This window comes from Alexandromys fortis, unplaced genomic scaffold (assembly GCF_014885135.2).
Source record: "Alexandromys fortis isolate MF-2015 unplaced genomic scaffold, M_Fortis_MF-2015_v1.1 scaffold_81, whole genome shotgun sequence".
Lineage (NCBI taxonomy): Eukaryota > Metazoa > Chordata > Mammalia > Rodentia > Cricetidae > Alexandromys > Alexandromys fortis.
Window position 1 is genome coordinate 1,241,480 of NW_026067960.1, and position 27,373 is coordinate 1,268,852.

Sequence of the window (27,373 nt, forward strand, 5' to 3'; positions counted from 1 at the left end):
GTGGGGTGCCATTGAAGGAAGGGCTGACTTTTTCGGTTCTCAGCCTCTGGGCTGTGACCAAGTGAGGCGAATGTAGTTCTTCTGAATTCTGTGCAGGTATTCTAGGTCAAGACTCCCTCCTAGGGTTTTCTCACAGTGTGAGCGCGACAGGATGCAAACTGAAGTGTGGTGATGCCCACCTGCATCCCTGACCAGGCCTCAGATTTCTTGCTATTTAGTGTGTGTGTGTGTGTGTGTGTGTGTGTGTGCGTGTGTATGTTGGCATGTGTGTGTCACAGCTTGCATGCAGAGGTCAGAGGACGGCTTGCTGCCGTCCATGTGGGTCCACCATGTGAGTTCATCATGTGGGTCATGGGGATTGAACCCAAGCCATGAGGCTGGACGGCAAAGCCCTCCACCCACTGAGCCATATTGCTGGCCCTTCTGCATCTTCTTTTCTCATTATTATTTATGGAAACAATTCCTGAGCATAAGGCATTGATGCATAGATGTATACTCCATACCCTTCACTCAGAACGTGTCAGTGAAGCACCTGCCATGCCCACAGTACAGGCAGTTAAGCACAGAGAGGGAACGACCTGTCTGCTGGAAATATGTTTAACTAGAGGATACAGAAGGACCAAAACCATTTTGCTTCTAACTGAAAGTTTGACACATAGCACGGTGCTGGAACGGAGGTGAGGATATCTCAACTCATAGGTATTCAATTCTCTTAAGAGTCTCTCTCTCTGTCTGTCTCTCTGTCTCTGCATGTGTGTGTATCTGTGTGTGTGTGTGTGTGTGTGTGTGTGTGTGTGTGTGTGTGTTGAGGAATACGAGAGAAGATGCCTACAGAGTTCAGAGGCATCGGATTGTGAGCAGCCTATTGTGAATCCCAGGAAGAGAGCTTGGGTTCCCTGCAAGAGCAGAACTCTTGACCACTGAGCCATCTCTCCAGCCTCTCCCACAAGCCCCACCTGTAAATACTCAGGGAAGGAAAAGATATCCACAGTCAGTTCTTTCTGGAGCATTTGTCTCCAGGTCCAGGATTGAGGGCTCTTTCTGCCAAGAGAGCAAACACCTCAAGCAAAAGAACCCACTATCAGCGAGAGAGCAGCCACTCCTGTGGGCATTCCAGGGGTGATCAAGGAGCTGCTTTAATGAGCAAGGGATGAGAAACTCCCTCTGCAGAAAGCCAGAGAGCAAAGCTTGGACTCTGCAGGCCTCGAAGCCTTAACCACAGCTACACAACTCAACTACAAGAGCACGCAAGGAACCCCAGACAGCAGGCAAACCAATACACCTGGCCCTGTGCCTGCCAGGTGCTACCAATAGATGCTGAACCTGGAACCATGTGGCACCTTCGTTTGTCATGAATTAGTGTATTTTTATTTCTCAGCCTTTTTCCAAATGCGGAAAGCACTCTCAGCTCGTAGATCATATACAGGCAGCCGGTAGACTGTGATGCAGGGCTGGAGCTTGTCACTACTGGGCAGAGACAGTGAGTGCGCCGTGGCTCTCCTAGGGCTGGGATTCGCAGAAGCAGTCCAGCCTCCGCCCATGTTGGTCTTGAATCTGTTTCCTTCTTGCTCAAGTGCTTTCTCACCTTTGTGGTCCAGCACCTGCAGATGCTCTGCCAGACCCAAAGACCTCCAGTTTCCCCACCCACATAGGACTGGCACTTCCTTGCTGTTCAGGTCTCCATCCAAATGTCAAGGAGCCCTTCCTGGTCCCCTGCTCGCTGCTTCTCATACCTGCAGCCCCTCAGATTCCCAGTATCTGCCTCGTTCCCCTAGTCCCACATCAGTATTCTCCTTCCAAGGCATGGCCATGATGGCTTGATGCCACATTGACTTCTAGAACTCAAGAGAGAACCATCTAACTTCTTATCCGCTATGTCATATGTCAAAGCAGACACGGTCATGAAGCAAATGCTTCCCAGTACTTGTCTAATGTTCAATGGTAAAAGAAGAGGCAAAACATGTACAACATGTATGACTGGAGAGATGGCTCGGAGAGTCCATAGGATCATCCCCGTGTGTGCACACACTCGGAGAGTCCACAGGGTCATCCCCATGTGTGCACACACTCGGAGAGTCCACGAGGTTATTTACGTGTGTGCACACACTCGGAGAGTCCACAGAGTTATCCCGTGTGCACACACTTGGAGAATCTACAGGGTCATCCCCATGTGTGCACACACTCGGAGAGTCCACAGGGTCATCCCCATGTGTGCACACACTCGGAGAGTCCACGAGGTTATTTATGTGTGGGCACACACTTGAAGAGTCCACAGAGTTATCTCGTGTGTGCACACACTTGGAGAATCCACAAGGTCATCCCCATGTGTGCACACACTTGGAGAATCCACAAGGTCATCCCCATGTGTGCACACACTCAGAGAGTTCACAGGGTCATCTCTGTGTGTGCATACACTTGATGAATTCACATTTCCTCTTCTTTTTAACTATTCCTTTAAAGGCTGCCTCCAAATAGACCCACACTGGGGTCCTGGGGGTTCAGCTGTTGGCATTGCTTTGTCAATAAAACCTTGTCATTTCTTTCCAGTCCCTGGCTGCTTCCTAGGACCGCTGCCCAGCTACTGTTCCCACCTCAGAAGGGGCAGCTTGAGGCTGTGCGTCCCCATGCCAGCCTTCCTTTATTTTCTTTCCTGTTGTGGTCACACACAGCTCTGCTTGGAAGTGCTGAAAAGGTTTCTAGTAAGTTCNTGTGTGCACACACTTGGAGAATCCACAAGGTCATCCCCATGTGTGCACACACTTGGAGAATCCACAAGGTCATCCCCGTGTGTTCACACACTCAGAGAGTTCACAGGGTCATCTCTGTGTGTGCATACACTTGATGAATTCACATTTCCTCTTCTTTTTAACTATTCCTTTAAAGGCTGCCTCCAAATAGACCCACACTGGGGTCCTGGGGGTTCAGCTGTTGGCATTGCTTTGTCAATAAAACCTTGTCATTTCTTTCCAGTCCCTGGCTGCTTCCTAGGACCGCTGCCCAGCTACTGTTCCCACCTCAGAAGGGGCAGCTTGAGGCTGTGCGTCCCCATGCCAGCCTTCCTTTATTTTCTTTCCTGTTGTGGTCACACACAGCTCTGCTTGGAAGTGCTGAAAAGGTTTCTAGTAAGTTCTGTGTGGTGCTTAGAATAAGTATCACAGCTGTTCCAGAGATGATGGGGGGGTGTCAGAAGAGCCTATATCGGGAAAACAAGCTGTGAGCCTGAAGCGCCCTCTAGGGGGCAGTGTAGGCCTGCGGTCCTGGTGGGCGGGGGGGGGGGGGGCGCACACTTTGGGGATCTAGACTCCACCTCTGAGAGCCATGGTGACACCAGTCACTTAGTGCTCCCAGGAGGCAGTGGAAATTTCTATAAAATGGCACCACTGACCATTCTCAATCAGTCCTCCTATGGGAAGCTCTGTATGCTTCCCACAGTGCCTGGCATGGGGTCATTTCTGGTCAACCTTGGTAACACTTGATCAACAAAAGTCAGGATTTGAAGACCCTGTGGTCTGGGGCTTATACGTGAGGTTGGCTGTCTTTGTAAACAATGGTGTGTGCTTTCCATTTTCCTTGGGCGTGTTTGTTTGTGTATGTGTGCTATAAACGAATTTAGTTTATATAGAAACGCAGATTTAGGAATGGGCAGAGAAGGAAAGAAATCAAGGAAATATGTAATATAATTTTACAAGTTATTTGTCTTGTGTCTCTATAAAATAAAATAAATAAGAGCAGCCAGACTCAGCACTGGAGCAGCTACGGCATGGTTGTGATGAGTCTGAGCCTGGCCCGCTGTGTGGGGCTGCATAGCAAGGTCCTGGCCATCCTGAGCTAAACAGTGACAGTGTGTCAAGGAGACGGGGATGAGGAGGAAGAGGAGGACGGAGAGGAGGGGATGCTGAGGATCGACTGATTAAATGAAAGAGATTACCCCGTTAAGCTCTCAAACACTAAAGCAATGTTAGTCTCCCGTGGAACAAAAAGTCCCAGCGCCTCAGCCATGCGTGAGGCCACCAAAACCTTCTGGAGTGGGCTTCAGGGTGGTGGCTCTGTGGAGTGGGACCAGGAGGGAGATGGGAGTCTGATCACCTGTCGCCTGTGAGCTTTTGGCCTCGTTGCTATTGCACCATCTCTGAGTCTTGCTTTTCTTGTCTATATTGTCAAAATTAACCACAACCTCTGTAGCTCCAGTTTCAGGAGATCTGACGCCATCTTCTGGCCTCCAAGGGCATCACCCACACAATGGTGCACACGTATACATGCAGACAAAACACCCATTTAAAAACAAATACACATTTAAAAACAAAACAAAACTTCTTGACTGGTTAAACATGTAGACTCCCCGCAATCGAGAATTGAGACAACAGGTGTGTCTAATTACAATTATGAATGCCATCCAATGCCCAAGATGTCTGTGCCTCTGTTTCAGCATCTATGTAATGGAGGGAAGGTCAGGGTGGGGGTGGCCGAGACCATTCACTTTGGTTTCTGTAATTCTTTACAGGCAGAGGAATGGGCCATGTTTGAAGACGACAATCTACTGTTTACAAGATATATTATTAACAAGTGAGGGCTGAGAGAGGAATTCAGGGGAGTCCGTCTGAAGCCTGAAATAAGGAAAGATCCTCTGAGGGTGGACTATGGGTTGTTATGCTTCAAACACAAATAGGCAAATTTCTGTCATTTATTTATTTGGGGGAGGGCAGTTCTTGTGAGCTGTGGTGCATGTGCATGGGGGACAAAGGACAACTTTGCAGGGGTTGTTTCTCTCCTGCTACCCTGTGAGTCCAGGGCGTTGAGCTCGGGTCGGCAGACTTGTTGTCAGGAGCCTTTACTCTCTGAGCCACCTCCTGGGCTCAGAAATAACTGTGCTTTTTTTTTTTTTTTTTTTTTTTTAAGACAGGATTTCACCATGTATCCTTGGTTGGCCTGGACCTCGTTGTATAGACCAGACTGGCCTGGGACTCAGAGATCCATCTGCCTCTGTCTACTGAATGCTGGTATTGAAGTCATGCCACCATGCCCAGCCTTGTTTTTGTTTCATTGTTGGTTTGGTTTGGATTTTAGCATCTTAAGGGACCTGGCTCCTGGGAGCAATCTTCAGGAACTGCTACCAACTGATCTAAGACTCAGGACAAGTCTTGATTTCATCTCAAGGTCACCGGGAAAGTACACCCATAGCCTCTGGGTCCTCCCATGTAAAAAGGAAACAGTAACTCATGTGGCTCGTTTGTAACATCTGGCTGTTGCTGAGAACCATCCAGGTTGGAACTGTGGCTGTTACCACGGCGACAGAGATGTGCATCAAGGACAGGGCAGCTCAACATCGTGCATGCCCTAGCTTCGCCGCTACCTGGCACATGACGTCATCCTGTCCCCTAAATCTCTATTTCCCAGCCTCAAGCTCTCTAAACACAGGTCAAAAGAGCTTCCTTCAGGGATCAGTATAAGAATTAAATAAAAATCTCACAGTGTAGAACCGCTTGCCACTTTTCCAGGTTGCCAGGACTCACACCAGGTAACTCACACCACCAGTGTGAGCTCTGGGGACTCCCACTGTCCTCATCTGCCAGCCTCAGACCCCTGAACACACACGGCATATACACACACATACATAAATTTTAAAAATAACTTGTTTTTTCTTTTGATGGCATATACCTGAAATCCCATTCCAGAGCATTAGATCTACCTTGGCTACCGAGCAAGAACAAGACTAGACTCGAGGAAAGAAAGAAAGAAAGAAAGAAAGAAAGAAAGAAAGAAAGAAAGAAAGAAAGGAAGGAAGGAAGGAAGGAAGGAAGGAAGGAAGGAAGGAAGGAAGGAAGGAGAAAGAGAGAGGAAGGGAAAGGAAAGGAAAGGAAAGGAAANAAGGAAGGAAGGAAGGAAGGAAGGAAGGAAGGAAGGAAGGAAGGAAGGAGAAAGAGAGAGGAAGGGAAAGGAAAGGAAAGGAAAGGAAAGGAAAGGAAAGGAAAGGAAAGGAAAGGAAAGGAAAGGAAAGGAAAGGAAAGGAAAGAATAGAACAGAAGGAATGAATGGCGTGAGCACCCAAACATGGGGTCATCCTGAAAGACAAGCTTCACCTGAACTGCTGTGGCCCACCACGCCAGCCTTTTTTGCCAACATAGACAACTGCCACAGAGGCTTTAGAGCCACAATCCCAGTGGTAAAGAAAAAATCTCCCCATGACTATTTTCCATGCTCTGAAGGCAGACAGCGTTTCCTAAGAGCCAACAGCTCCCAGTTCCAGCTCCAATGAAGTCCCCCGGCGGTGTCTCCACTGTGAACCTCATTTGGCCAGAAGTCACTTGAAATAAATAACATTTGGCTCCACGCCCCACGTAGAGAAGATGGGCGCCACAGTGAATCATGTCGTTGGCGGCCGACTTGAAGCTGTCCGGATTGTTTACGATGATGTTTGCCAGCGTGTAGACCTCTTTCAAACAGTGTAAGGGCTGTTTGGGAGCCTAGGCCTGTGGTTCTCTAAGAACGGGTACAGGCAAATCACTCGCTTTCGCTCGTCCATGGCCAAGCACCAAGAGCAACCACCTAGCAATAACGTCCATGTGAGATCTGCAGACACAGGACATGAAATTATAATTAACATCAAAGCCACCAGGGACACTGTACTTTCCGCTCTCAGGATGACGCCCTGAGATGACAATTGTTCCCTTTTAATTTGGCTTCTGAAAAGATGACAGTCGCTGGACAGTCCTTCAATCCTTATCATTCTTCGTTATATCGTCTTCCCGAACAAAGCACCTTCAGGTTGTTCTCCTCCGCTCCAGCAAGAGCACTAGGAAGCTGAAAGAAGCCTCGAGGGCAGAAACACCAAGCCCCGCCAGCTGCTCCTGCACCCTTCATCTCACCCTTCCCAGATCGGGCTTCCGTTTGCTCCTCTGTGAGAGGGAGAAGATGCTGCCCTCGGCTGGACTTGCCAAGTGCAAAGCCCATACCCGGCACTTACTGAAATGGTGGCTGCTGGGACCGCAATCTCTCGCTTAACATGGACTCTTAGGAAAGGCTGCTTTATCCCTTCTCCATGTCTAGAAGGAAGAAAACTTTTCTTGGCTTCCCATTTGAGTAGACAACTGACTTCTATTCACCCTGTGGCATGCAGGGGCTGAAGGGCCTCTCTGCCGCTTTCATTTTTAAACTTGCAGACAGAAAGAACAACCCATCTTCTGAGCATGATGACTTCTTTCTCAAGTATGAGTGGATTTCATGCATATGTTTTTAAATGTAGTCTACATCTCACTCCAAAGCATTTCCAAAGCACTTTATTATATGCTACATAATGCAACCACAAAAAAAGTGAAATCATTAAGGGAATCTGAATTTTTTCATTCTAATATTTATGTGTATGGATGGGTGTTTTGCCTGCATGTAAGCCTATATGTCATGTGCATGTAGTGCCCACAGAGGCCAGCAGAGGGCATCAGAACCCCCGGAACTGGAGTTACAGATGTCTGTTAGCCTCCAGGTATGAGCTGGAAACTGAACTCAGTTCCTCTGGAAAAGCAGCCAGTGTTCTTATCCACTAAGCCATCTCTCCAGATCCAGGAACCACATTCTAGAGGATACTTACGCCCCCCCTCCGCCCCCGGTGATGTGCATGGAAGGTGATGTAATGTCCCTGATCTGGTGAGTGTAGAAGCCGTCAGAAGAGAGAAACATCTTTTCCCAGAGTGGGGAAGTTAGTAAAGGGCGCAGTCACCTTGTTAACAAGTAGACTGAGCTGGCAAGAGTGGGGGCGCTCAGGGCGCTTGCGTCACATGCACAGAGCCTTGAGTTTGATCCCCACCTCTGCAGAAAATACAGAAAAAAAACAGTTCATGCAAGTTTCCTGTGTGGGTTATAAAAACTAAAGAGGAGGGGCTGGAGAGATGGCTCAGAGGTTAACAGCATTGCCTGCTCTTCCAAAGGTCCTGAGTTCAATTCCCAGAAACCACATGGTGGCTCACAACCATCTGTAATGGGGTCTGGTGCCCTCTTCTGGCCTGCAGGCATACAGACAGAATATTGTATACATAATAAATAAATAAATATTTAAAAAAAAAAACTAAAGAGGAGGCAGTGAGGTGGCTCAGAGCTCACTGTCAACCTGAACACTTAGGGTGAAAGACAACAGACTCTGAAAACTGTCCTGGGACTTTCATACATGCTGTGGTTCATGTGTGTGTGCGCGCACACACACACACACACACACACACACACTCAAGCACTCATGCAAAAACTAAAACAACAGTAGTCATACCTCAGGCCAAAGATGGTCACCCAATAGAGTAGAGCCAAATATTTAAAGCAAAGAAAGAAACTATTCCTTTGCATCTTTAATAATAATAATAATAATAGCTTAAACCATTTTTTTCTTGCAAAAAAAAAAGTGTTACTTATCACTGAGCTCCATTTCTTTTGAATAAATTATTCAACCCAAGCTTGGTCAAAGCATCCTGCTGAGAACAGATTCCTGTTAAAAAGCGCATGGGGGACTGGCGGGGAGTGGATAGCAGGGGCTGGCTCCCGCCTTATCATTCTTATTTAGATTGACGTACCTTTGATTATAATTAGGGATAAGCATTCAGCAGTTAAGACTCCGTAATCCCATCATCCGCTGTCAGGAAGATGGCGCTGGGCAAGTCTTCACGGCAGCCCTTTCATTCTGGCCTGGGCAGCCCCAGGATGAGGGCTGAGTGCAAAGGAAGAGATCTGCAGCTGCCACTGAGATCTTCCAAGCTGATCCAGAGTAAGGACCCCGATGGCATTTGGTGACAGTGTTGTCTCCACTCTCACAAGGTCCTGTGTGGTGTGTCTCCTGCCGTTTCTCCTGCTGTCCCAGGAGTGTTACCCTGTCCCGGATGGATTCAGCCGCCATCCTGCACATGGAGAGGCAGAGGGTTGTAACCCGTTTGGCGGAGCACAGTCAGACCCTAATCCTCATTGGTCTGGAATAGGAAGCGCCCAGGGAGTAATTAGGCCCACCTCTAGGTGTGTCCATGACGCTGAGATTCTGAGGCCTAATCAAAGAATGCGCCCCTAAATGGGTTCAGAAGGGGCACATTATTTCAGGTGATGAGTGGTGGGGGATCATCAGAGGGAGAAAGTCTCCAGAACATGCCCTTGAGGACCACAGCTGGTGCCCTTCCTGTATCCCCCTTTCTCTTGACATCTTCTCTGCCACGGGGATTGCAACCTTTGGGACAATGAGCAGAAGAAACCCTTCTTCTGTTAAGCTCTTTGGTCAGGAGTTTGGTGAGAGCTACAGAAAGCTACCAAGGGCCGCAAGCAGCAAGCCATCCGGGAGCATGTTCTAAGCAGTACTTCCTGGGTGCCCACTGTACAGTCAGCTAAGACCAGTGATAGGAGACAGAGGGCCTGTGGAAGATGTTTGCTCCAGTGCCGAGCAGAAAATCCCACAGAAAAGTCTCCCACCTCCAATGGTGGGCAGTTGTTCTGGTTCGGGTCTTAATGAGTCTAACATGCTTTTTTTTTTTTTTTTTTTTTTTTTTTTTGAGACAGGGTTTCTCTGTAGTTTTGGTGCCTGTCCTGGAACTGGCTCTTGTAGACCAGGCTGGCCTCAAACTCACAGAGATCCGCCTGCCTCTGCTTCCCGAGTGCTGGGATTAGAGGTGTGTGCACCACCACCCCTGACTCTATCATGCATTTGGCACACCTGTGAGATTCATTACAAACCAAGCTTTAAAAGAAGTTCAAATGTGGAGTTCTTCCAGTGTGGTTATTAACAGCTAGCATTTCATTTATAGTTCCACGTTCCAACTGTTATTTATCCAGATAAATAACAATACTTTGTGTCCCTCCTCAAGGGTGGGATGAAACCACCCTTGACGAAGCAGCTCTGGTCTCCGGGTGCAGATCCCACTGAAGTCCGGGACAGCTGGGCCTGGGCCTGAGAGTAAAGGCTTGGAAATCAAGAAAACATATTTATGTTGAATTTATTTTATAAAGAGTTTTTTATCATGTTTTTTCTTGGAGAGAATGGCTCAAGACAGGGTTTCTCTGTGTAGCTTTAGAGCCTGTCCTGGAACTCACTCTGTAGACTAGGCTGGCCTCAAACTCACAGAGATCTGCCTGCCTCTGCCTTCCGAGTGCTAGGATTAAAGGTGTGCGCCACCACTGCTCAGACTTGAATATTGAATATTAGAATAATCCATTTTACTTATGGTCATGTCACCTTGGTTAAGTCACTTCAGAGACTTCTGGAAGGGAAGGCTGGGTTGACATCTGATCTTGTCACGATCAGTAAAATCACACAAATCACACCACGCTGGTGGGTCTGGATGGCCAGCACAGCCCACTGTCGATAAGCTAAGTGGTTTTAACTAACTCGACCCTTTGATGTTTGAGGGAAGAAAACATCACAGTTCCTCCAAACACCACAAAGAAACTCAGCCTGTGTTGTGTTTGTGTGTATGAGAGAGAGACAGAGACAGAGACAGAGAGACAGAGAGGAATAAAGAGACTTCCCTTTCCAGAAGCAGTTCATCTCAAGTCTCTGCTTTCAATGATGAGGAGGAAAAAAAAAAAAAAACTAAGTGGAAGAAAAGAATTAGCAAAAAGACATGGCAGGTGTGTGTGTGTGTGTGTGTGTGTGTGTGTGTGTGTGTGTGTGTGTGTGTAACTCAGAGTGCTAGTCTAGGACACATGAAGACCTGGGTGCCATCCCCAGCGCTGCATCGAGTGGCGTGGTACCGCGGGCCTGTAATCCTAGAACTGAACTCAGGAGTTGGAAGCAAGAGACTTACATTTCAAGGTCATCCAGGGCTACTCCAGGTACCAAGTTTGAGGCCAAGTCTCGCAGGAGGCAGGGCATTCAATCAGTAGGGTATGGATGTGGGGACACACCCCTGTGGAGGAGTTCAAGTTCAAGGCCAGCCTCAGCACAGTAAAATGAGAGAGGTTTTGAAGCGTGATCCGCCGCGTGAGTCTGTGTCTGCACATCAGAGTGCTCCGTGCACTCAAGCAATTATTGTATTCTCTGTAAGAAGTGAAACTCGTCCACCAAAGTTTAAGGGTTTCTGCGCGGCGAGATTCCTCTTAGGAGAAATTAAACGAGGCACTGGTGCTGAGACCGAGCAATGAGAAGGAGCCAATTTGGATTTTCAAATTGTAAATCAATTTGAAAAAATATTAACTGCGGGTTTCTCCAAGGATGGCATCATTAAAAGTCCCCGTCTCCGTTTTCACTTCATCTCTTTGTCATAGTTTCTTTTTTTAATGATTTTTTTTTTATTTTCAACATTACTATTTCACTTGTGTTTTCTACTTTCAACCAAATACCTTTGAGGAGCCCTACAAGAGGAGTCCATTGTCACGTGTTCCTTATCCCTGCTCTCCACAGGGGCAAACCACCCAGACCCCTCAGCTTTGGTTTGTTCCAGAAGAGAATGTGTTCGTGTACATGAACATGAATTGAAAGCAGGTGTCATGGGAACCTGTGTGGAGTGGCCATGGGTGTTGCTCAACAGCCTGTCAATCTCAGGTAGAATATACAGTCTTCAGATTTGCGCAGTGTTGAGGGTAGGCGACCAGACCTACATGGAGCTCCCCAAAATATGTGTGCTGTGAAGAGCATACCATCCAGTGGGGCACTCTCTTCAGTACCAAGGGGACTCTCCACAGCACCAGGGACCTAACACCCCAGCGTCCGGCTATCCCCTTCCTGTCATCATAACATGCTTCTTGACGCAGTGTGACCAGAGCATCCCAACAAGATCAAAAGATACAGGAAGGGTGGAGCAAGGGCTGGAGAAAGGAGCCACTGACCCAAACAATTCAGGAGAGGGCTAAAAAAAAAGCCAGTATGACTGTCCTAATGAGAGTCACTATTGCTGTGATGAAATACCATGGCCAAAGCAACTTGGGCAGGAAGGGTTTATTTGGCTTACACTTCCACATCACTGTTCATCACTGAAGGAAGTCAGGACAGGAACTTAAGCCTGGCAGGAACCTGGAGGCAGGATACAGAGGCCTGGAGAGGTACTGCTCACTGGCTTGCTCCTCATGGCTTGTTCAGCCTGCTTTCTTATAGAACCTAGGACCACCAGCCCAGAGATGGCACCACTTGGGATGGCACCACCTACAGTGCCATCAATCACTATTTAAGAAAACGCCCTACAGCTGGATCTTATGGAGGCATCTTCTCAATTGAAGCTCCCTCCTTTCAGATGACTCCAGCTTCTGCCAAGTTGACATAAAACTAGCCAGCACAATGACCAAATTAAAGTATAGAGAATTCTAAACATCTGTTGGTGGCTCCTTAATGAATATGAAAATAATGCTATCTATCTTTTTTGCCTGGCTCTCCCTCCCAAACTCTACTTAATGAACATAGCCTGTGACTTTTTAGATATGTAATTAAATTATTTATTTGTTTCCTTTTTTTCTCACAGTAGGCACAACATATTAGGGGGTAGAAAAGGGCTTTTGAAGCAACAAAGTTAGGGCTTCAACAGAGACTGGGAGTCTGCAATGTCACTTTCTCTGGTTTCTTTCTTCCTTAACCCAGTTTATGTAATCCATGGCAGGCAAAGAAAAGGGAACACTCTTTATGGCCTTCCTTAATTTTCTACTTTTAATTTTCTTCCAGGATCTTATTTTAAAGCCTCCCCTCCCCCGCAAGGGGAGACACTAGAGAAAAATGCAAAGTGGTACCTCCCTCCTCTTCCTCTTTTTCCTCCTTCTAAGTTTCTAAGTTAACGGGGCAGGGGGAACACCACCTATTGGCCCAAAACGACTTAAGATCGAGTCTCTGCCCACCGACCCTCAGTACACTGACCTTCCATAGACGCCATGCCTCCCATCTCCCTGTGGTGGGATATGAAGAACTTCATCTTTGTTTGTTTGGTTTTGAGGCAGGGTCTCGAGTCGTTCCGACTGGCCTGGAACTCCTGACCCTCTTGCCTCCGTCTCTCAGATCCTTGGATCACAATCACACAGCACCACCAGGTTCAGCTACTCCCAGGAACTTTGCATGTGGGGTCAGCTTTGTATCTAGACTGTAATACGAGGCCCTCATTTCTGGAATTTGAAAGCAGTTGCACTTGGATGTCTTGTGGATCTGCCTCTAAATTGCCAAGGTGTTTAGCACTTTGCATCATTTCTTGACAGCAGCAACAGCATCCTCTACTTTCCTGTCACCTGGGAGAAACAGCTACACTACAGCAGTCAAGTTAGTCTGCTTGCAGGGGGCTTCAGTCTCCACATGCACATCACATGTACACACACAGTACATACATACATACATACATACATACATACACAACTTTTAAAAATAAAGGATTACTGGCAGTTAAGAGCTTTTGCTGCAAGCCAGGGTTAGTGGCAGATGTCTTTAATCCCAGCACTCGGGAGGCAGAGGCAGGCGGATCTCTGCGAGTTCGAGGCCAGCCTGGTCTACAGAGCTAGTTCCAGGACAGGCTCCAAAGCCACAGAGAAACCCTGTCTCTAAAAAAAAAAAAAAAGAAAAGAAAAAGAAAAAGAAAAGAAATAAGACCCTTGACTCAAAACATAAAAAATAAGTAAGTAAAGAAATCCAACAAGTACCACCACGCTTATCATGAGGTAACTGATAAGATTATTCACAGGAAGTGTAACAGCAAGAGGGAAAAAAAGATTGTTCCTTAGTTTTCCTCTTTTTCTCCCCTTCCGGCTTTAGAATTTTCTACATTGATTTGTGTTGGGGGGAGGGCTGAACACGTAACAGCACGAACTTGGAAGTCAGAGGACACTTTAGAAGAATTAGCTCCCCCTCCCTTTGTATAAGCCCCAGCTGGTCAGGCTCGGAAGCAAGTGCCCTTTCTTGCCGAGCCACTTACTCAGGGTTAGGTTTTTGAGAGTCTCAGTGTATATCCCAGGCAAGCTTCAAACTCAAAACTCAGCCTCTCCCAGCGCTGGTCCATTCAGCTGTCCTGCCTGGCCTTCCCACTCGTTTCTATTACCGTTTTCTCCCCACGAAAACATTCGCTTCTTTCAATTCAAAAACTAGACCTGGGAGGTGAAGCTGATGAAAACACCCCCAACATACTGAAAAGCTCTAGATATTCAATGGTTATCCGGGTGTTTTATACCACTGAATAAAACTGGAAACTAAGTCCATGTTCAAGACAATAAGACTGGGGGCTGGAGAGATGGCTCAGGGGTTAAGAGCACTGCCTGCTCTTCCAAAGGTCCTGAGTTCAATTCCCGGCAACCACATGGTGGCTCACAACCATCTGTAATGAGGTCTAGTGCCCTCTTCTGGCCTGCAGGCACACACACAGACAGAATATTGTGTACATAATAAATAAATTTAAAAAAAAAAAAGACGATAAGAGCGGGTTAGCAAGCTGCAGCCACACTGTACATCATCAGACACAAATCCAACAATGTTTTCCACTGAAAAATTCAACAAGTGGCACTAGGCAAAACCAGTGGCCATGTGAACCTCAGCAAACAGATGAAAAAAGACAAACGTGGGCAGAGAGAGAGCCAACTATGAATGAGTGCTCTCTCTGGGTGAGAGAACAGAAATTATATTTTTCCAGAAATCCTTATTGGTGAAAAATAGATTATGTGTTTGTTTTTCTTTTTTTAAGATTTATTTATTTCTTATGTACATAGTGTTCTGCCTGCATGCATGCCTGCCAGAAGAGGGCACCAGATCTCATTACAGATGGGTGTAAGCCATCATGTGGTTTCTGGGAACTGAACTCAGAACCTCCTGAAAAGCAGTCAGTGCTCTTAATCTCTGAGACATTTCTAATGTGGGATTCCCCTCTGTATGCAATGAATATGTTTTATTACCATTGGTTAATAAAGAAGTTGCTTTGACCTATGGCAGGGCAGAGTAAAGCCAGGCAGGAAATAAGAACAGAGATATAGAGAGGGTAGGTGGAGTCAGGGAGATGCCCTGTAGCTGCCAAAGGAGAAGGACACCAGAACCTTACTGGTAGGCCACAGACTTGTGGTGATACACAGATTAATAAAAATGGGTTAATTTAAGATGTAAAAGTTTCACAATCCCAGAGAACCTAGACAACAATGAGGACCCTAAGAGAGACGAACATGGATCTAATCTACATGGGAAGTAGAAAAAGACAAGATCTCCTGAGTAAATTGGGAGCATGGGGACCATGGAAGAAGGTTGAAGGGGAGGGGAGAGGCAGGGAGGGGAGCAGAGAAAAAGTATAGCTCAATAAAAATCAATACAAAAATTAAAAAGATGTAAAAGTTAGCTAGGAATACACTTAAGCTATTGACCAAACAGTGCTGTAATTAGTATGATTTCTGTGTGATTATTTGGGTCTAGGCTGCCGGGAAAAGAACTCACAGTCTCCACTTACATTCGCCCAACATGGGGCCCAACACAGTCTCCATTTACACATCTCTCCATTTACACATCTCTCCATTTACACAGTCTCCATTTACACATCTCTCCAGGCCCCTATGTTTTTAAGTACAGTAAAATAAATGTAATATAAATTTTACTATTATGACCACTTTCAGGCATATACTTTGGTGCTGTTGCATCTACTCACATTATTGTACAACCAAAACTATCCTCTCCAGAATTTGTCATCTTGCAAAACTGAAATTTCGTGGCCATTAAATGTATCAGGCACAATGACTGTCTTTTTATGACTGCCTCCTTTCACTTAGCATAATTTGTCATTGTTCACTTAGGTTGTAGAATGATCAAGTTGCCCTTCCTTTTAAAGGCTGAGTAGTATTCCATTGCATTAATTACAGTATTCTATTTACCCACTCGTCCGATGATGAGTATTAATATTATTACTTTCTGTGAGCCTGGGTATGTCTCTCCCATATATAAATGTCTTTTGATGGGGGCTAGTAAAAGACGCCTGATGACCTGAGTTTGAACCCTGGAACTTACATGGTCAAAAGAAAGAACTAATTGCAAGTTGTCCTCTGACGTCCACATGTGTGCCATGACACCTATGTATTCATAGACACACACATGCACACACACACACTCACATAAATGTGCATGCACCATAAATAAACGAATAAATGTTTAAAAACAATTCAGTATAATATTGGAAATATAAATATGTTTTGATTGGTTCTAGATTTTAATAGACAAATTCCTAATTTGGCCCCTGTTTTTTCTGTCCCATCATTTGCCTTGGACTCTGACCTTGACTAACTATGACTCTACTCAGAACATTAGTAGAAACAAGGATGCTGTGCTATTTGGGGTTTGTCAGCTTGACCCAAGCCAGGGTCATCTGCGAAGAAGGAACATGAATTGAGAAAATGATCCCATCAGACTGGCCCGTACGCAAATCTGTGGGACATTTTCTTGATTAATGATTGATGTGGGACAGTCCAGTTCACTGTAGGTGGTTACATGAAAGATAGCCCTGGGCTTCATTTAAAAAAAAAAAAAAAAAAAAAAAAAAAAAGCAAACTGGGCCTAGAGGGATGGCTCAAAGATTAAGAGCACTGCCTGCCCTTCCAAAGGTCCTGGGTTCAATTCCCAGCAACCACATGGTGGCTCACAACCATCTATAATGAGATCTGGTGCCCTCTTCTGGTGTGCAGAACATTGTATATATAATAAATAAATCTTTAAAAGAAAGAAAGCGAGCTGAAAAAGCCATGAGGAGCGAGCCAGTAAGCATCCACAGCCTCTGCTTTAGCTCCTGCTTCCAGGTTATCGGCCTTGAGTTCCTGTCCTGACTTCCCTCAGGAATGGACTGTGATGTGGAAGTGTAAGCCAGGTAAACCCTCTCCTACCCAAGTTGCTTTTAGCCCGTGATCTTCATCACAGCAATACAAAGCAAACGAGGGCGGACAGCCAGCTGGGAAAGATAGCTGCCCATAGTGGCCGCTACTCTAGAAATAACACTGCTTTCTCTCTTCTGATCGTCTCTGCAGGACAAATGCCTTAGCCTGGATCTTCCTGCCTGGATCTCCCTCACCAGCCCTTCTCCGTTCGTTGCACCCTTGCTTCTGACATTGGACCACTGACCTCCTCCTGACACCCGGCTCCAAGAAGACTGCAGAAAAAGAAAAAAAAAATCCCACCAACCATCTCTCTTCATCCTCACTAACAATTTGGTAATGAAGTATTGATTTCCACTTCTCTCCTTATGGACGATATTAGATTTTCATTGATAAACTGCAACGGGACTGTCGCATCTCTGAGGCCCTCTTCACCGTCAGGAAGAAACAAAGTGCCACCGCGGAAAAATAATGACTGGGAGCATTGACGCACTTACTTTGTCAGTTTGTAACAGGAAAGGGAGGGGGCACATCACTCTTCATAGTTTAATGTCCAAGTGGGCTGCTCTTGGGAGTTTACTTTTCATGGTAACGTCCATTTCCTATTTATAACCCCCCTGGGAACGTTTGTCTAAAGGAAATGTTTCTGTTCAGTGTAACAATTAAGGTTGCACCTGGATTCCCTAGTCCTGCCCCTGCACCGGGGAGCCATTAATCACCTCAGAGTAGAAGAGTTATTAAGTTAAACCGGAGTTTGAGCCAAGAAAACCTCCCAACCATGTTCATCTTCTGTGAAAGTTGTTGGAATAGACAGGCTTAACCGTGTTGCTGCCAAAGGCTTTTTCCTGTGGAGTGCGTCCTCCACGGTTATCTTGAGTGGTTTTGTAAGCTTAGCTCCCAGCATGCACCACTGTAGGATGAGCCCTGCAAACCGGGAGGGGTGCAGACTAGAACCCCAGAGAAAGCAAGATGGCAATGCATCACCGAGAGTGCCAGGTGAAGAGGCCACCTTCACTGGCAACCCCTCCTTGCCGGACCTGTTGCCTCTCAAATGCAGCTTCTCCTTTGAACCAGCAGAATGCATGAAAACAGGGTGTCCGTTTTAAACGTGTTCCTGCAACTTTTTTCATTAAAACTTTAAGGGCCCAATTTTAATTTGTGGAATATTCCCGTTAATAATGAGATCTAATTAAGACATCCATTAAAAGCCCGTTAAAGTTAATTTAACGTAAAAATTCCAATAGAACTGTATTAGATTTTCTCCATTAAATTAACGTTATGGATTTTTAACGGATGTCTTAATTACACGTTATTATTAACGGGAATACTGTATTACACAGATTAAAATCAGGTCCTAAGTCAACTTGGAAAAGCTAAGAGCATGTTTTAATATTAAAGTCTCACAGACCTAGTACACAGTTTGGAAGCGCAGGGGAAGATGCAGTTATTCTAGCTGAGCATTTTCTGTACAATGGAGAGTAATCTATAATAGATAAATCCATCATTTCATTTAAACAATGGTCTCTTTATTCTCATAGGACAGCCAAGTCTGGATTGTATTGTAAATTGCTACTCGGCTATAGGTGAAATATTTAAACTATTCTCAGCACAATATTCTGAAACAAATGACTATTTTGTGTTCTTGTTTTAATTACCAAGGTTATCCAAAAGAAAAGGGGGGGGGGAGTGTGAAGGCTGACAAAATGAAGCCAAATACATCCTTTTCACCGTTTATTATAAAGGCTGCCTGTTGGAAATGTCTTGGAAATTTTGACATGATCCCTAAATTCGACGCTGGGATTTAAAATAAAATTTGAAGAAGAAAAAAAAAGAAAGAAAAAAAACTTATTTACCTCCTAAGGAAAGTGTTGCCCTTATGCCACATATAATAGCAAATTGCTTTTTTTATGGCATGCATAACCTAGATGGGGAAAAATACGGTGCTTCAGGGAAGGAGGGGAAAAGTAAATGAAGTTCCAGGAATGTCATTCTGAAGTAATGAGGCATGGACGGAAAATATACCCCTCACATCATCGGATTGAGATGGCAGGCGAAATAGCTTCATTGAAGTGTCAGCACTCATCCATCAATCAATCACCCACAAGGAAAAATAACAACAGTACAACGGGGCGGCTTTTATGGGATTTACTCATGGGCACGGGGAACAGCGGCTCGGATGTAGTTCTGACATGAAAAGCAAGGTGCTGATATTATTTTTTATGATGGGAGGATCATAAAGTGAATTGAGAACAGAGAGAGGTCTGTCTGCTTAACCTGTTCAACCAGAAATGAACGGAACTCAGCTGGAAAGGACCGTCTTCGGATGGGTTAAGATGGAAGGGTGGACTCGGCTGAGCTCTGTCCTTCAACGGGAGATTCTATTAAAGGGGGGGGTGGGCGGGATAATACATTAGCACGGGGCTCCGTGAAGCTGATAAAAATCGCCTGCTCCAACCCAGGGTTATTAGGCAAAGCTACATAATTCAGATCCTCTGGAACCAACCAAAAGCAAACGCTGAGCTCGTGACCCACCTGGGAGGACCCAATACAGTTCCAAACTCCTAGGTAACCGGTTCACTCCTAAGAAGAAAATAAGAATAAATCGCTGTTTCGAATATAATCTATATGGTTCTATTAGTGCAATTTCTCTGGTGGGGTGAGGTGGGAGGCGAGAGACAAAAATATTGATAAATTTGGTTAGACTCCTGAGTTGTCACTTGGCAACTGTGAACGTCGCCGCTGAGAGACAGCTGTTAATGTTCTCTGCAGAAAACAAGGTCTGAGCCGGCACCATGCCGTGCACAGCTCCGTGTATTTCTAGACACCGGGCCTGTCTTCATTTGGCAAGCCTGGGAAGCTTCTAGAAACTTCTTCCTGGAGAGAAAAAAAAATGAAATAGCTTGAACTCCAGGAGAATGTTTTTATCTGCTTGCCTACCACTTCCTTCCTCCCTCAGATAAGCTGGAACCACAGAAATGGAAGAGGAATGATATGCAAATATCATGCAAATTACCTTTGAGTACCTCCACTCTTCAGCCACCCTTTGGGATCAGAGACAATGAGAGGTACCCTTTCCTTCTCCACGCCTCCTTCCAACTAAGGCCACCAACCGGCTGAAACGCGAAGAGCCCATTAAAATATATATATATGCAAATATTTAAATTTTATGTATTTCAGCAAATCTGCAGATAGACATCATAAGCTCTGACAGCACTTTTCCAACAGGAAAAGCAATTTATTCAGCAAATTCTCTCAACCCATCTTGTTAGGCTCCTACCATGTGTATCCCGGAAATAGGAGTACCACCACGAACCTTTCATCTCGGCCCTCCTGTTTCAGACAGGACTGTTTCACCAGCCACTGCCTGGACATCTGAGGACAGTGTCCACTGAGGGTCAGAATCCTAGTATTTTCACAATAAGGAATTTTTCCCTGTGAAAAACATACAGGGAAGAAAAGGAGCTTCCAAATAGGTTAAGGCCTAAAAGCCATAAAAATAAATCGGATAGCCCAGACAGCCCCCAAGGAATTTCGTTGAGAACACAAATAGATTTCCCTAAAAACTCACCACCAAAATATGCCTGCTTGGTCGCTCGGCTCTTACATAACTAATGTTCTGAGCAAAATCCCCCAAATTCTGTTGCAACAGAAAACATGAATTACAGTGCCATGTTGGGAAGAGGTGAGTGAGCGTATATGAGTGTGTGTGTGTGTGTGTGTGCGTGCGCGCGCTCGCGCGCGTGCGTGCGTGTGCATGCTCATGGTGGATGTTCATACCTGCATCCATATGTTTGCCGTGTTGGGAAGAGGTGAGTGAGCGTATATGAATGTGTGTGAGTATATGTGTGTGTGTGTGTGTGTGTGTATGTGTGTGTGTGTGCGCGCACACGCACTCGTGGTGGATGTTCATACCTGCATCCATATGCTGGAAGCTCACTGATGACTACCGTCTGGATAGGACAGTGATAAGAATCTTCAAAAACTTTTCAGTCAACCTGAAGACACAGATCATACAAGGTCCCCAGATTCTGTTTATCATCTGCCACTGGCCAGGTTATCTGACAAGGCTCAGGCCTTTCTTCTTCTTTTTTTTTTTTTTTTGGAGGGGGGGGATCATTTTTAAATGTGTTCAATGTTTTTATAAAAGGAAGGAAAGAGAAGAGGGGGAGGAAGACAGCAGCAGCTTCTATTAGGACTAAAGAGATGGCTCAGTGGTTGTGAGCACTGGCTGCTCTTACAACAGACCTGGGTTCAGTTCCCAGCACACTCACGGCCACTCAAGTTCTGGCCTCCGAGTTCACCAGACACACACATGATACACATACGTACACATGCAAGTCCTCGCACACACACACATTAAGTAAGAACATATAAAGTGCCGTATTCCCGTGATCCGCTGTCCCCTGAATAGAGTGCCAGTGTGGAAATGAATATAAAATAACAAGGGAATATGTTGAAGGCCATAAACTGCACATACACACATAGTTCTAAAGCAAATTCAGTGCTGTCTGTTTTGAAGAGGCAAAAGCAACAAAAAAAAAAAATCAAAACTCAACTTTTGGTTTATTTTGCTCCCTCTGTGAGGTGCAAAAAATGCTAATTTCATTTTCTCCCTTCCTCTGTGTGGCACTTTCTCCAAATAGCCATAAAATACTTTTAGACAAAGATTGAGCTGGAGGAAGAGATGTGACTCTCCAGCCCTGTGGATGAAGAGCTGCATCTCTCTGGCAGGAAAAACCGCGCATCGTCTTTAGAATTTCCCGGCTAGAATTTGACCGCTCCATCCAAAGTAAACTGTCCTTAGGTTTCCTGTGACAGCGTTAGAAGGCTATGCAGATATATAATTCCCGGTCTCTAGTTAAAATCTCCTTCCAATAGTTATGAACCCTTGGCTAACAGGCCTAGTAGTGCCTCCAAAAGTTATTCATGCACAAGGCGACCCAAAGCTTTTTTTGGGGGGGGATGGGGGGCGTGCAATAGTGGAAATGTTTTATGGATTAGAAATGGCCTGTCTTAAAATGCTAGTACCAGGTGGAATGATATTTCTGCAACAAGACTGTCCGTTTCCCTTGGAAAAATATATTCGGAGTAAAATAGCTCTTCCGAGAAGTGACACCCTGGCTTGACACCCTTCAGCATACAAATGACGTGACAATAGCCATACACTGCCGTGAGGGCTGTCTACAGTAACGTCTGTTTGAAGGAAACAGATCAAATACAGCCCCTTGAACTGTGTTTATTTGCTTAAAACAGCTTTTGGAAATAAAAGTAATAACTTTTGGTTGGAGCCCCCAGGAGATGTTAAAAAAAAAAAGTTTGAAAAAAAATACATTACTTTAAAAAAAAAAATCTAAGTCTAAGCACTCCCTTGAAGCCTTTCAGGAAATATATTTCAGTATGCTCTCTGAATTATTTTGCACCTGAAACCTACATCTGACTGTCTGTCCCCAGGCAAAGGCTAATATTTATAGAACGAACAATCTCTGATTATGTCTCAACTATAGAGCTGGGTCCGGTCCTATTTTCACTTTCAAAATGACTTCTGGAACACTCCGGAGTTATAAAGGTGTGTGCAGATATTGAGGGACAGAAAGTTCCACCGATCTACGCCAAAGAAACAATTAAAACAGTGTGGGTCCGTTCTGCCTGGAGAGAAAGCCCGCAGAAATCCGAGTCGAGACGCAAGACTTTGCCTTCCTTCTTCACGCTGCAAACGTAACAAACGTGCCAAAATGTGACCTTTGGCTCAGGGTTCTTCCGCGTCATAAAACCCCAGTTTGGCACACACTTTTAGGTCTCATCCCCTTGGGCTTGCTTCCTGAGAGCTGGATCCCAGAAGGATGAACCGCAAACTTTCAAACCCCTTGAATATCCAAGCGGACCTGTGACGGCCAACTGTTTCTGGTTCTGCAGGAGTCTTCTGTGACAAGCTGGGAAAGGTCTCTTGCATCCATTCCAAATTTTGAATCTATCTTAATTAAAAAAAAAAAAAAAAAGTAACTGGGCTCCGGGTGGGGACAGAGGGGTTCAGAAAAATTTTCAGGAACCACATTTATCCTTGCTCTGGAGGGAAGTGTTTGCTTCCGGGACAGAAACAAACATTTTTATATTCAGAAAGCAGACGAATTGTTTTCAGAGAAAATGACTGCAGCCATACCTGTAGAATGCTCGGTGCGCGGCCTCTACTCTCTCCCGCATGCCGGGTGTGCGGTGTTGGTGCACTAGAAGAAGGGGGAACGAACAGGCTGCTCTGCTGGGAGAGCGGCAGCCTGCATGGCTGGGAACACCATGCTGTACATATTTGTATATACTGACTAGATCGCCGTGTACGGACGCAGATTTTCTTTTTTATATATTTACTTGATTCTGTTTCCTACCAGACTGGCCCACAATGCGGGATTGTTTTGCATTGGAGAGAAAAAAAAAAAAAAACAACCAATATGCTTGTCATTTCCCCTGATCATTCACTTCTGATAGCTTATGGAAGCATTAGGGCTGTGTTTCTTAAGAAATTCTAAGAACCACGGCCGTCCGCCTGCATGAGCCCATCCGGTCGCTGGATCCAAGGAGGAACCGATGCCCTGATTTGGCTGAGTTTTCCTCTAAAGGCATGCTTTACCCCATGGGAAAACCACAAACTCATCCATGTAGAACTAGCCTCTTTGCATTTTATCTAACAGTGCCTGGGAAACAAAAAAAAAAAAAAAAAAAAAAAAAAAAAAAAAAAGATTATTTTTAATGTCTTCTTTAGAGGAAGAATTCATAATTGTCAAAATTTGAAACATTAGCTTAATTTTGTTTTTATGACCCCGTGCTTCTGCTCTTTATTTATTCCGTTACTGTTGTAATGGGGCCCCAGGCCGTTCCTGACATCATCGTGTTCCTCCGCGGCATTAAGGATGTTTTTAAAATTACACAGATTATTGAGCCAACAGGCTGTTTTAATCAAAACCATGTTTCACTTGTTTAGGAGGCTTATAAATTGTCCTTGCAATGAAGAAGACAGGGGAGAAAAAAGGGAAAAAAAGAAAAGAAAAGAAAAAGGACGAAAATAACAAAACCAAAAGTGATCCACTGGGAAGATTATACCACCGTGTGGCCAGACAGACTCATCACAGACAGGCCTCTTTGCCTGCTTCTCTAGGAATCTGGAAAACACTTCCCTTGTTTTCCCAACATCCTGAAACTCATTCTCAAGGCCAACGCTGTTTGCAAAGTTCCAAAGGTCTTTGCCACCTCGTCACCATCCAAAGGCAAATGGTCCAGCTGGGAAATGATCTTCCAGGGGGAAGAATGAGTATTTCAGAAAAGGTGGGCCTCTTTTCTTTGGTCCCTAGGCGCCACCAACCTGTCACCACCACCCTCACTGTAAACAATCAGGTGTGATATCCCTTAGGACCTAAATCAGAGCAACAGCAGCTACCCCATCAGCCCCTTGAGGGATAAAAATGACGTAGGCGTGGACCCACTTCAAGCATGGGCCTGCCTATGCTGCCCTTGCCCGGAAGTTACCTGCAGAAAGAGACAGTTTTAATACAGTTTTATCACTAGGAATAAATCCTGATGGTGGAAATGAAGAAAGCCCTTAAATTATATCACAAAAGCCATTATTTTTTACATCTAAAGAGTGGGCTTTTTTTTTTAAGGAAAACTCATTCTACTTTGAGAATGTAATTAAAGCCCTAAATAACCGATAATACTCTTAGCTACTATGAAAACACAACAGCATGCTCGCCAAGGTTGTATGGAGCCCCTCATTTCCATCAAAAAGCTGTCTCTAGGTGAATTATTTACACTTTTAAACTTGATAACTCTTTCTGTTTGTAGCAAAAGGGAAAACAAAAAAGTCCTTTTCCTCCTCGCTCAGCAGTTATTTTAAACAGACCCTTCCCACCTGAAACCTCACAGTGATGGTCCTGAGAGTCTTCCCTGCGGACCTAAGGACCTGGGTATGCTCTCTGAGAATTTTGCCAGAGGCTTCCTTCATTGTGACGCAACAGACCCTGAACCACAGTTCTGGAATCTACTGGTAGCGGTGCTAGACTGCAGAGGCACCTCCTGACACCATTAGTTTGGCAGGTGTCCGTCATTTCAGACTTTGGCCAATTTAGGGAAGAAAAAAATGGAAATTAAAAGAGTGAAGAGACGGGGGAGAGGGGGATAAAAACCCATACACACAGATGCACTTAAAACATGAAAAGAATTATTTATATGATAAAAATATATTTAGATTTTCAAAGCACAAGACTGAATTGAAGTGCTCTTTTTACGCTTCCTGGAGATGGCACTGCTAAATGTCTTTCTACATCAGGCTTTAATAAATCGGTAATGACATTTGATGGATTGATTTCTGCCTGCGTGTGGTTTTTAAAGATGGCAAGAGAGGAGAGAGGCGAGGGAGAGGGTAAGGGGGGAGTAAAGCGCCCTCCCTCAAGGAAGGGGGAGGAGGCAGAGTCTTGGTAGGCCTCTCCTTGCAGTCCTAATGCCTCACTTCTAGCATCTGCTCTCATTCCCACCTGCCAGCGCGGTTCCTTTTTCAGATACCTGCACCCCGATTCCTTTTTTCAGATGTCCGCACCCCTTGCTTGAATGATCCCCTATCCGCGTTGAAAGTTTGGCTCTCACCCTGCAGAGCTGTGGGGAGGTGGAAATCTTTAGGTCATTGCCCTCAAAGTGGGTTAGGTAGGACTCCAGGCCTCACCTCCCACTTTTGCTTCCTGGCAATGAAGTGAGCTCTGTGAAGGCAGCATCCATTGCAGTAACAGTGCGCTGCCTTCCTGCAGCCCCAGAAGAACGCGCCCAGGACATCACAGAGTTTACCCGCAACACTGTGACTCGAGATGGGCCCTTTCTCTTTTTAAGCTTCTTGAGTCCAGTACTTCATTACAGTGGTGAGCAGCTGAATTTCACACAAGAGGACAGAAAAGGCCAGAATGTAAGCAAAGGGGCTTTAAGAACAACTGCTACCAGGTGTGTGGGTTCGTGCCTGTAACCCCAGCACGCAGGAGACTAAGGTTCGCATGTTCAAGGCAAGCCTAGTCTAAATAGAGTGGTTCCCGCTAACTTGAGCTACAGGATGAGATCCTGTCTTTTAAAAATCCTGATGAGGAATTCTGAGACATAAGAGACTCAAGTGTTCACATTCCCTTCTAATCAAAAAGAGGCTGAGCCACCAGAAAACGGGAGCGGGGCATAGCAGCAGGTGTTGAAGCAGAACCGAGCGACATGCAGGGAAGCCACCAAGGACTGTGGATAGGAAACATCCAGAAGCCCAGCTCCCTTTGACTAAAACCCCAACTCCTAGGAACTGGGAGGCGGATCAGCGGTAAAGAACTTGCCTCTTGCACAAAAACCCTGGGTTTGTGCCATAAAAAAATAAATAAATAAAAAGAAAGAGGAGGAGGAGGAGGAAGAGAAGGGGAAAAAGAAGGAAGAGAGCAAGAGGAGGAAAAGAATCGGGAACTCCAGAGCTGGGTCTACTGGCACAAGCCTGTGATCCCAGCTACTCAGGAGGCTGAGGTGGAGGAAGAGGGCTGGGGGATGGGAGCCAATGGTAGAGTTCTTGCCCAATGTGTATGAGGCCCTGGATTCAATAGTAGGTGCTGAAGGATGCACTCTACGGCAATGCTCCATGCGCTGCTATGTGCATGTATTCGCCTCTCAAAAAGTTTAGTTGCAGATAAAATAGAAAAAAATTAGAATGAGGGGATGGAACTACTGGTGTGGAAATAGACTATGAAGCCACTGTGATTTTTAAAATGCAGGAGCTGAAGGCTAGAGAGATATCTCAGAAGCTAAGAGCGCTGGCTGCTAGTTGAAGAGGTTCCTGGCTTGGTTTCCAAAACCCACATAGCATCTCACAAATGTCTATCACTCCAGTTCCAGGGGATCCAACAGCCTCTTCTGATTTCCAAAGACCCTGGACCCTCACACACGGGGCATACACACACAAACACACACATGCATACACATAAACAAAAATAAAATTAATATTAAAATTCAGGAACTGGTGTAGAAGCAACCAGACAACTCCATGAAAAATTAGATATCTCACTTGCTGAAAATATTTAAATAAGAACTTAGTATATTATAAAAGTAGAATTTTAAATGTATGGAGAAAGGATGCAGTAATAGCCATTAAACACCACATGCACCCATCTGGTAAACTTACCAGGGTCTAAATTCCTGTATCTATGTCTTCCTAGATACACACTGCAAGATCCATTAATTTAATCTGAAAACAGAATCATAAAAACAGCTAGAGAGTAAGGTAAGCAGGAAAGAGATACAGGCTGGGAAGTTACTGCCAGCCTTAAAAGCTTCGGTTCGTGGCCTTTAACTCTTTCTCTTTTACGTGCAAAAGAAATGATAAAGACAAAGGGAAAATTACACAAAATATCATCAAAAACATTGTCAGTACAATGACAAGGCAGAAATGGCGTGAAGCCGTACCAGCATAGGATTTACTGGTATAACTAATGCTAGGTGTTGCATGTTTCGAAGGACTATAAACACATACACACCCTGCTTGTTTTGAGGCAGAGTCTCCTGTGGTCCAGGCTGGTCAGGAAATAACTGAGGCTGACCTTGAACTCCTGACCCTCCTGCTCCCTAACCCAGAGTCCTGCAACTA

At 45.3% G+C, this 27,373-nt stretch overlaps 1 protein-coding gene across 2 annotated transcripts in view; it reads left to right on the forward strand.

Moving 5' to 3' along the window:
- Tshz2 (teashirt zinc finger homeobox 2) overlaps window positions 1–25,079 on the forward strand; it is a 429,311-nt gene extending 404,232 nt beyond the window's left edge. For both annotated transcript variants that reach the window (XM_050152864.1, XM_050152862.1), the window contains exon 3: window positions 16,894–25,079. In XM_050152864.1, coding sequence (XP_050008821.1) covers window positions 16,894–16,895 — 2 coding nt within the window. In that variant the 3' untranslated portion in view covers window positions 16,896–25,079. The remainder of the gene's footprint in view (window positions 1–16,893) is intronic.
- The last annotated feature ends 2,294 nt before the right edge of the window (window positions 25,080–27,373 follow it).